Below are 11,062 nucleotides of genomic sequence, written 5' to 3' on the forward strand. Positions count from 1 at the left end.
AATAGTAGATAAAGCGATGTCTCTGACCAAGAGGCCAAGCACTGTGTCTTATGCATCACCTTACATTATTTTTATAGTTTATTATACATAACTCTTTAAAATATTTACAAATAATATCAATTTAATTATTAAACATTGAGTCAAGTCCAATAAAGATGTGTCTGAGTCTTCGAGTAAACCCAGCATGCCTAGACATCAAGTTGAAACAAGTTTTTAAACTATGGTGCAAACTGAAACCCAAAAATAGCAAAAAGTCCCAAAGTTTGGAAAGTTTTCCATTGAGAAAGATGAATGCATACAGGACATTAAAGATGGGGCATCACCGCATCTACGTAGTTTCTTACATGGATTATGAAAATAAAAGATATAAGATCTCTATAGCCAGGCACACACAGCAACCCAAACCTCTAAATAGATTTGTATGTGTGACAGAAGATCAACATCCAGCACACATGGCAGTGTAGTGCATGTGAATGATCGGATCATTCTAAAAGTGGAATCACTTCAGCACGCACTAGCCCAAAATCAGGCTAATTCATGTGCGGAAGAGAAAAAAAAAAATGGATGTTTGGAACAAAGCTTACCATTGGTCGAGATACCCATGTAGCCCACCTGATGTGTGGACCTTGATCTTTGAGCAACGAACATGTTTAGGGTGGTGATCCCCACCTGAAGACTAACCAAATCTCACACAAGTTTTGACATGTTGACTCATACGCCGCCGAATCACATCTTCTATCTCTTGCCATGCAGCATTTATCATCTAACTAGCAGCTGAGTAGAGATGTTCTTCCCAAGCCTGATTTTCCATTGACCCCCAACATTTTTCATGATAAAACTCGCCTTGCAATCTTGGTTCACAACTTTATATAGAGAGAACATGATGATCACTGTAATGAATGAATAATGGACACTGATGAATGAATAATGGAACTATATTTAAAATAAGGTTTGCTAGCAAGGCTCGCTGGGGCTGTGTCAATGAGCGAGGATGGCCCATCTGGGGCCAACCTTGGGCTGGAGCACCAAATATAAATGAGGGGTAGGCTCAGGCTTAAAATTCAAGCCCATCCCATTTGGGGACAAGCTCAGGCTGGAGTATCATTAAAATTCAAGCCCATCTCCGGGCTCTAGCTGGACTATTTTAGCTAGTCACACGCCCAGGCCAGCCTCGCGCTTATGTTGAACAATGTGGGCCGGGCTGGGAAAGAACTTGGCTTGGCCCTTTGATACCTCTAGGCTCCCCAAATCGATTCACCCCTTTTGTTCCACCATGTGATGATCCAAACAGTTTATCTAGGAGTTCCCACCATTGATGGTCCATAGAAAATATCAGTCATTAAAGATATCAGATCCACAAAAAGCAACTTTGAAACAACATGGCACAGAAAAGCAATTTGCCAGACACATTTGTGTGGAAGGTGAAAATCTCCTATTGGCTATCAGTGAATTCTTATCCACATTTTCTTTTTATGACAACAGGGTGTCCCCACCCCATTTTCAGGTGAGACTAATCCCTGTGGATGCAAGCAATCACCCGCAAACCATGTGCATTGGGTAAAGCACGGGGAGGGGACTCGATCACATCCGTGGGGAGCAAACCCACGACACTAGCCATTCTTCTCCACATGAACCATGTATTATGGGACCTTCTGCAGGAACGGCCTGGATCATCACATTTAGACTTATGTTTTGCACATTCTCTTCAAAGAAAGACCCACCAAACAATCAATCATGTATCTCTCACCTTTTGATTCCAGCTTGTAGCTTGTGTACTTAGTCCATGATTCCCTGCTGAAAAAACATTGAAAACAAAACACATTATCGTAAATCATAATAATGTTGGTTTTTTCAACTTTCTTTTCTGAACTTTTATACGATGTAAGTTGGTAAAACCCAAAAAGAACGTATACTAAACAAAGTACTTGATGCGTTCTGTTAACAAGCGCAGCTCAAGATGAGCAAAACTCGCCGTTTTAGCCACTGAGGTGGTTGGTGCGCATCACCCTCTTGTTATATACTTTTCCTCATTTGGCATACACTTGAAAACAACACCTAACACAAATAAGGGCTGGTTTGGGAGCTTGGAAAATAAGAGGGGAAGTGGCATTTTCTTTGAAAGTAATTTTCAAGAAAGCATTTGTAGAGAAATAATAATAAGAAAAAAGGTGGCGGAGGAGGGCTAGGAAATTCTTTTAAGACTTTTTCTATGAAAACACATTCTTAGAAAATGTTCTCAACCAGACAGTGAACTGCCAATCAAGGGAAAATGTCATTTTCTTAGAAAGTATTTCCACCCAAATACTTTCCAAGCTCCCAAACAGGCCCTAAAGCCAAGGCTGAAATTTCAAGAGAATGAAACTAAGAACATGAACATGAAGAAGAACTAAAAGCCTTAATACCTTAGATTGAGACCAGCTCTAGTTCCTCTGTTTCTTTGAAAAGAGGTTGGAAGAGGATCTTGGTGTTGTGATGGTCCCAATCCAATGAATCCCACCACTCTCTACTTCCTTCAATGTCTCCTCTCTGATCCGGTGGTAAGTTGTTGGCTGAGAAAGGGAGCTTCTCAAGTTGAGGACAATTTCTTATAACAATTGTGGTTAGACAGGTACAAACCATAGCCTTCTTACAAATGCTCTTCAGCTCTGGTAAACCTATCAAACACATCGCTGTTAAGCATGGGAGTGTAATAGCATCATTGTTGTTGTCATCTTCATCCATCTCTTCTTCTCTAGCTTCCAAACCTTCCATATGCCTGCAATACTGAACTTTAATTACTTCAAGATTCGACAATTTCTGCAGCAACCCAAGTGAGAATAAGCTCTTCAAATCATGACATCCTTCGATGTCCAAAGACCTAAGGCTTGCAAAGGTGCCATCTGGCACAAACCCTTTGCAGATGGTCCTTGAACACGGCAACTCCCACAGAACTGACTTCTCCAACGTTGGCAAGGTGTTCTCTTTCATCATCAAAATGCAATCCATCCCGTAGCATTTGTAAATTTCACATTCTTTCAACTCTCTCAAATTCAGTAAGCCCTCTAATTCCGATAAATGAGTAATGCGTAGATTCCTTGGGTTATTTGGGAGGACTATGGAGGTCGCTTGACTAGTGAGATCACCATCGTGTATTTCAATAGAACAAACCAAGGGACGAGGGGAATTTTCAGGAGCCGGCCCCACAACAAGGGAGAAATGTTTCAGCTGTTGCCAATGCCGTGATGCGACGTAGCTACTGAAGCTTCGTAAGTCTGTAAAGTGGAGACTCAGATTTACCAACCTTCCTAGACTTGTAAGTTCCTTCAGGTCAGCTCCTATCGAATTTGATGTCAATCTCCATCCACTTCCGTACAGTTCCAGGTCTTCAAGAAGAGGAAGGTTGGATATGACCCCAGCTTGAAGCATTCGAAGTTTTAATGTCCACGACAGGTCAAGACGTCTGAGTTTAACCAATTGTTCCATCCCTTGCGGCAATTGTTCGATGAGAGTCGACGAGAGATCCAACACCCTTAGTGCCTTCAGCTTTTCCAATGAGGGCAAACTCCTTAATCTCCAACAAGAACCTAATAGCAGTGCATGGAGGCCTCCCAAATCAGAAACTGACGCTGGCAGCGACTCGATGTTAGTATGAGACAGGTTGAGAACTTTGAGGCTGCACATGTGCTCAAAGAACGACTGCGGAATGTTCTGTAAGACACAGTTGTTTTGCAACAGCAATGTTGAGAGTTTTGAACAATTGGGCTGACCTGAGAGCATTTTGATGGAGTTTTGCATCAATGAGATCCTTTCTGCATCCTCTGCCCATTCCTGTTCTTGCGGTGATTCTTTTAATTCAACACCTGCTTTTATCATGAAACGAGGTCTACTTCTCGTGATATCAATGGCCAGATCCCTAACTAATTCATGCATCTTAACGTATTCGACGTTATATTCATCAACACCGCCTTCTAACATGCTAGCGTATTTCAGCTCACTCAATATCTTATGCCCCCTGTTGATCTCAACTTCTCTGTTGCCCATTTCGTCTATTAGGCCCTCCCAAATCCAGTAATCTATTAGCTCTTTAGTGGGGATGGCAAAACACTTTGGGTATAAAGCACAATACAAGAAATAAGCTCGAATCTGGTCACTTCTTAGACGATCATAACTGATTTTTAGACGCTCAAAGACATCATCTTCCATGCATTTAATTTTGAGAGCCGAATGTTTCAATTCATTCAATGTGTCACTCCACACCCTCACATCAGTTTGGTGCCTCAAAGCTCGTCCTACCATGACAATCGTGAGCGGCAAACGACCACATTCATCACTGACACACTTTGCAACATCTCGCATGCATGGAGAAATCACAGCTTCACCGCCAACTTTTTCCTCGAACAATTCCCATGCTTCATCTTCAGAAAGGAGATCGACTTTAATATCTCTTTGGGATTCAATGTTTCGGCAAAGGCTGAGGTCACGTGTAGTGAATATGAGTTTACATCCATTTTCTCCACATGGCTCAGGAATTCCTATCATTTCTAAAGGAAATGATTTCCACATGTCATCTAAGATGAGCACAAACCTCTTCCTTCGCATCAAAGCTGCAAAGATTTTCTTTGACCGCCTGTCGTTGTCTTCATCTTTTGAAAACTCCAACTCAATTGCCTTTGCAATTTCGGCTTGTAACCTCTTCAAATTAAGGGCTTTGGAAGCCGTGACCCAAATAACATGTTCAAAATATTGGGTTTCTGTGAGGCGATTGTTGATGTGCTTCATAATGGCTGTTTTTCCCACCCCCCCCATCCCATAGACTCCAATCTTGCGTATCTCGGCATTCATTAAGCAATCCCAGATCATTTCCAAAGTCTTTTTAGCTGTCGTTTCACCTACCAATGCAGCTGCAGGAAATGCCATTTGAGTATCTTGAAGAAGATCGAGCAATAGCCCATTGAAAAGTTTGTGTTTCTCTTGAAGCTTGATTACCTCTTCGATTGCCTTTGCTACAAGCATTCCCAAATTAGAACGCAAGAACCACCTCCTTTCTTGAAGTTCTTCTTCTATGCTGTGAACTTCCTTCGTAATCCTGTTCACATTTTTCAACCACAAGTTTACCTCTCTCTTTCTCTTCTTTCCCACCTGAATCTCCCCTCTACGCAATTCCGTCTTTACATCATTCTTTAGGCTCTTCAACTCTTCCATTTTTCTTTTCAAATTTTCTACATTTTCTTTGAGGCTCAGAGAATAAGTAACTTGTGCCCATGGAACCTTTCCAATTTCCTTTGCAATCTCCCAACAAATATCCATAGCCACTGTATCAAACCAGACATGAACAAGAGATTAGTATCCTGAAGATGAGCAGGCATGCGAAAAAGGGAAGTGGCCAAAAAGACATCTGGACCAATGTTTCAAAAATCCAAAAAATATAATTAAAAAAAAATAATAAAAGGCTGACACGTTCAGATTTCATGAAGAGTTGGAAAAAACTTGATTTCATCACAACTGGCTCACGAATTAGTTGGCTCTGTCAACTCAGAAGAATGCAAACAAATTCAATGAAACTTGAAGAAACTCGACTCAGCTCATCAAGACTGCTCAACATTTATAAATTTCAAATATTTATTACTGAGTATTGGTGTTCAACGCTTCCAAAAAAAAAAAAAAACAATAGAAATCAAGCAAGTTACTTGACGTCGAGTTTTAAGAGATTTGGACTATGATTAATACAAGGAACATACCAGCAGGCTGATTAACAGTTCCTTAAAAATCATAAGATGGAAAGAATTCCTGATATAAGGAACCCCACAACCAACTCCAGCCTTTGCTAATACATCAGCAATGGAATTTCTTATCTAACTCCCTCTCGTACCTGTGATGTGGGATATGTGGGGCTGATAAGATGCGGAGGCATTTTCGTTTGTTTATGATGTTCTGTCCTTGGAAAATCGATGAGGAATGGTTAACTTGGGCTTCATTTTCTAATCAGTTGGTTGGTTTAGAGTGATTTTCCAATTGTAGATTGTTTGGGAAGTTCGGAAATAATACAAGAGCTGTGTCTTTGAAGGTAAAAATAGTTTAAACCAACACACCATGTAATATCTAGGATTATTCATTATTTGCATCAATTGAAGAATGACAGTGGTTGATAGAGAATACAACAAATATGAGAACTTAAATAGATTTCTTGGGTATGAGGTTATGGGAGCTCAAAGGAAGGAATATTTTTCTTATTGAATGGAGTGCTACTTCTCATGTACTCTGAAGCTCTAAGGGCCTTGTTATAGGATATGTATGTACTGCTGTATATATTACAAATAGCTATATGGGCGGATTCAAAACACGTTTCCCATTAGTGGGTTGTACATAGCAATCATCACACTTTTCCATAATCAATTCCCTAGCACAAGATACAAGGTGGGCATTGTCTCAAAAAATGAGATTTGCACTTGCTATCCAAATAAGGTCCCCAAAAATGGAATGCATGGTTTAGTAGTGCTATGGAATTCTTAGGAATCCATCATTAGATATTCAGTGCATTTTTAATTTCCCTTCTTTTGTTTTATTGTCGACGGGGCTTCAATAAGTAATCAAGAGATTGGTGGTGGTGGAGGAATTATTTGCAATCATAGAGGAAATTAGTATGTTAGCTTTTTCAAGCTTCTTTGGTTTTTACACCAATTCGGTGGAAGAAACAAGAGCAATGTTGGAGGGTTTGTTGCTACACCATCAAAATAGTATCACTAGGATCATTGTAGAATGACTAGAATCCAATTCTATCGTATTAGTCTATCCATGGTGGAATAGTCCATGGTCATTACGGTATTGGCAGGTTCAAATTGAAGATTTGAGAAATTTTTTTCAAGTATAAATTTCTATGGAAAGGGAATCAAGTAGTTGACTGTTTGGCCAAGTATGCATGCATCTTCCATCAAAACTCATTTTTCTACTGTACCTTCTCGCTCCTTATGTCAAGCATGCTCTTTCATGAGATTTCACAAGTCTTCCTAGTCCACGAATTCGATAGTGGTTTTTGGGAATCAGCCTTTTGTATAGTCTTTGGTTGATGTAGTTTGCTTTTCTTTTCGTATATTTTTTTCCAAGGGTAGAGCCGATATGTCCCTCCTTTGTCTGGTGTTTTGCTTCTTTTTTCATAGAAGTATAGGTGGTCTGCTCCCACATTTATGCCTTGTACATCTTAGACAACTGATCCCATGGTTTTGATCATTTCACAGGAGGCATTTGTTGGGTAGGGAACACATAAATGTCACAGAACATTTCGCATCTTTGATTTCTACCTGTTTTAAGGGCACAAATTGGTCAACTAGGATTTGCGCGATTGGTGTGGTTTTCTGTTGTGGGTCCTCCATGGTTAGCCTCTTCAAACAAACTATCCACATGTATGGTGGAGTTGTGATGTAGCCCGATGTGGTAGGAATAGACTGCAATGGACAGCTTAAATACACTTTAACTTCAAATAATATATCTTCTTGAATACACACCAATTGAGATTATTCAAAGTCCAAAATGAACCTTAACGAGTCTTGTTTCAGAGAAAATAAAGAAAAAATAAAGCCCAAACTTAAATGAGGATGATTTTAGGTCTTTTGGAAACCATCCAGAAAATGATCAATTTCAAGTAGTTGGGATTTCAAGAATTTTAATATTTTTTTCAGGAAATCAAAATGAAATGAAATTTTGTAGGATGACAATATACTTGATAATGAATTACTGGAAAAATTATAAAAAATCAGTTAGTGACTAGAATTGCCAAAACCGTTGCTAGCAACAGACCTGTCCAAATTGAAAGTTTCTACAATCACAAAGTGGTGCCAATGAACCAGGAATCACTTGACCAATATGGGTTGGACTCACTCACAACCAAAAAGGAATTATTCAACTCTTTCTTCCACTGGAAATTTGCAGGAAATAATATATATTTTTAGAACTCAAAAATGGATTCCTATTTCTCATTGCAAATCAGTCCTTATATAGACCAATTACACCCACCTCTCATAAATACATTAATAACAATTATGGGTTCCCAATGCATGGAACATATTTCTAAGGAAAAAAAGAAAAAGAAAAAAAGAAAAAAGCAAAATCATAAAAAAATAAAATAACAATACATACTTCAATTTCAAAATTTTCCCTTTCTTATGCATACAACATGATCCTAAAGCCATGTATCATGAATGCACTTGGGCTAAAAATAATCGGCTTGATTTATTGACTTTGGACTTGATTCATGGTCTGGGCTTTTCTATTGAATTAGGCTAATGGAAGGTGCATCATGTTGCAATGAATTACAAGATGAAGCAATTGTAACCATCCAATCAATTGCTTCAAAAATATATGGATGTGGGAAATAAGGCCAAATCAAAGATGGATTAGATCATACAATTAGTAAGATTTTTTGTATGATAGCCTATTAAATGTATTCTGAACTTGACAGTTGAGATCGAATCAGTGGACTTTCCAAGTTAACAGATGCAACGGGAGCATTTCTCTCTTAAGAAACCAACTGAATAGAACAACACTCAGATAAGCAAATCAAATACTGTGGAAAGAGAAGTACCTGATCTATGGTTGCAACAGCTCTTACAACTCTTTCACAGAAATAAAATCAACACAAGGGAGTGCAAGGATTCTCAGACTATATTGGTGTTGCTACAGAGAAAAATAATAATATAAATAAATAAATAAGAAGAAAAGAAAAAAGAAAAAAGAAAAGAATAGAAAAGAAGGGTGGCAACATTCACACCCTCCCTTGTTGACAGACACAAACCATTTACTAATTTTGGTAATACAGTAGTAGAGAAAAGGGGCGCATCATTCACAGCCTCCCTTCTTGACAGACACCCCATTTACTACTTAGATACAAATTACAAAAGGGGTGTATCTATCAAAAAAGGTGTGTAAATATCAAATCCAGAATTATAAAAAAGAAAACTTTATGAAATTGAGTACTTACATGTATTAAAAAGAGGAGCTGGATCTAAATCCAAATAAAAATGAAGAATCTACGAAGCGAGGTAAAAGGCTGCAAACGCGGGGAGGACGGCCTTTGGTTGGATTTCTAGGTCTTGGACAACACACGCATGTGCTTGATACTTTAATGTGTACTCTCACGCAACTAGTACATAAGTGTCCACGTGTGAAGTACGTATGAAATCGAAGCCGTCCAGACTCTTGGACCCTCGATTAATAATATCTAAGACAAAAATTACATCTATCCACATATCATGTAGGCCACTCTTTAGAAAACTGTTGAAATCTGTGGATCTGATAAAAAGTACATGTGTAGCCCACCTGTTGAATAAATAAAATTTATTTTATCAATTTTGATTTAAATAGTAGGTTTAAAGTTTTGAATGGTTTGGATGTAAATAATCATGAGACGTTGGCAACAAAGTTATTGTTGGACTTTAACCTATTGGTCCAGCGACTTGCACGGGAGACTTCCTAATATTAGCAATGTAGCGTTGCACCGTACGCTCTGCATCCGCATGCGCGTAGCCACTTGAAGGCGTATCTATATCTCAATCCAAACCGTCCAGATGATAGATCTGATCTATCATAGATAGAACATATATCAAAATCGGATATGTTTAGAAAAATCCATCCAAACCTACATCATAAAATTTGGATACTCCGTTGATGACCTTGAAATTAATGGATGACTGATGGTATGATTCAACGCAGAAGTGTGGCCCATCTAAGAAGTCAGATGACTCCGATGGCTGTAGTTTACAAGGCCATAATTTCTGCGTGGCTGGAGAAAGTTGAGTTGTACAGAAGGTAGTCCCTTCGCATATGTAAGTTGACCTTGTGAAGGAGACTTTCGATGCCGTGGGACCCACAATAATTGAAGACGTCGTCCAGGCTAAGGGTCGTTAACAAAAAATAACTTGAATTTATTTTTATTCCCCAACCACCGAAAATGACTTTAATTATTTTTACCCCCCCACAAAAAAAAATAAAAAAATAAAATAATAATAATAAAAAAAAATTAAAATTAAAATAAAATAAAAAAATAAAAAATCTGCCTAGTCGATTGGGTTATCCTTCTCCATGCACAATAGGGCCCACTATCTGATGGTTTAGATTCCATAAATGCATACCATGCATTCAATGGATGAGCACCACCATTGATCACAGGCCATAGTCCGCAGCCCATGTCTTGAAATTCCTTCTGACCATGTACAGACACGAATGACATGGAAAAGAAACCAACTGATGGGGCCAGGCCGAGCTTAACAATGCTGCCGAGCAGTTGTTTAAGGCGCGTATGGTTGCACCAAATATCATATTGAGGGCTAAGCCAAACAATGATACCGAGCAGTTGTCAAGATATAAAATATTATGATTTTTTGGTGCACCCAAATGCAAGGTAGAAGAAGAATCATCCAAAGCACAAAGCAAGAAAAGTCAATCTTGGAATGGAAATAACATATTTTTTATTTGTTATTGATGTATTAAATTTGTCCGTAATAAGGTCCGTTGATGTCATTGATAGACCAGTCAATCCTATCAAGCAGATGTTGATGCCGTCAATAAATGGTTGATCCCATTGAGAAAATCTGAAAAAATTCTAGTTGATTACTGAATAGTTTTGGATATATTACTTGATAGTATTGAATGAGGTTTTGATGTCATCGAGAGGTCTTCTATCATGTCGATGCCATCAAAGGTCTCATTAAAGGCATGCACTAAATTGCATAAGTGCACGATTTATTTCCTATTCCTCTGGTAGTGTGTGTGTGTGTGTGTGTGTGTGTGTGTGTGTGTGTTAGGTGTGATTAGGATTATGAAAGAAATACGGCTTTCCAAGTTATTTTCAAGGACATAATTAGGGATTTAAATGAGATTTGAGAGATTGTTCGAATTAATAAGATCATCTATTTCCTGTAATAATTCTTTCATGGTGCATTACTCATCGCTTTGTGCCGTGATTTTTTCCTATAAGGATTTTTTCTCATAAAATTTGAATTGTTCTTTGTTTGGATTTGTTTACTTTACTTGATTTTGCTCTATGTACTTTTGCGAGTCCCAACAATATTGATTATTAGCAGTGCTGAAATAT

General features: G+C 38.5%; 1 protein-coding gene across 10 annotated transcripts; it reads right to left on the bottom strand.

Moving 5' to 3' along the window:
- Nucleotides 1–244: 244 nt before the first annotated feature.
- Nucleotides 245–9,047, bottom strand: LOC131221909 (disease resistance protein At4g27190-like). Of its 10 annotated transcripts, none has more exons than XR_009159659.1 (5): nt 8,555–8,646; nt 2,403–5,291; nt 1,748–1,791; nt 1,586–1,665; nt 245–890 (listed from the first exon to the last, which is right to left on the bottom strand). XR_009159659.1 is itself a non-coding variant. In XM_058217214.1 (4 exons), exon 2 carries the CDS (start codon nt 5,284–5,286, stop codon nt 2,404–2,406), a length of 2,883 nt encoding a protein of 960 aa, XP_058073197.1. In that variant the 5' UTR covers nt 5,287–5,291; nt 8,951–9,047; the 3' UTR covers nt 245–890; nt 1,748–1,794; nt 2,403. The 10 variants fall into 10 exon arrangements, 7 of the variants coding, with proteins under 7 accessions (XP_058073197.1, XP_058073202.1, XP_058073201.1 ...); XR_009159657.1 differs by having other exon boundaries at nt 1,748–1,794; XR_009159658.1 differs by lacking the exon at nt 1,586–1,665 and having other exon boundaries at nt 1,722–1,794.
- Between the last annotated feature and the right edge of the window lie 2,015 nt (nt 9,048–11,062).

Source organism: Magnolia sinica, chromosome 12, assembly GCF_029962835.1.
Source record: "Magnolia sinica isolate HGM2019 chromosome 12, MsV1, whole genome shotgun sequence".
In the NCBI taxonomy this organism is placed as follows: Eukaryota; Viridiplantae; Streptophyta; class Magnoliopsida; order Magnoliales; family Magnoliaceae; genus Magnolia; species Magnolia sinica.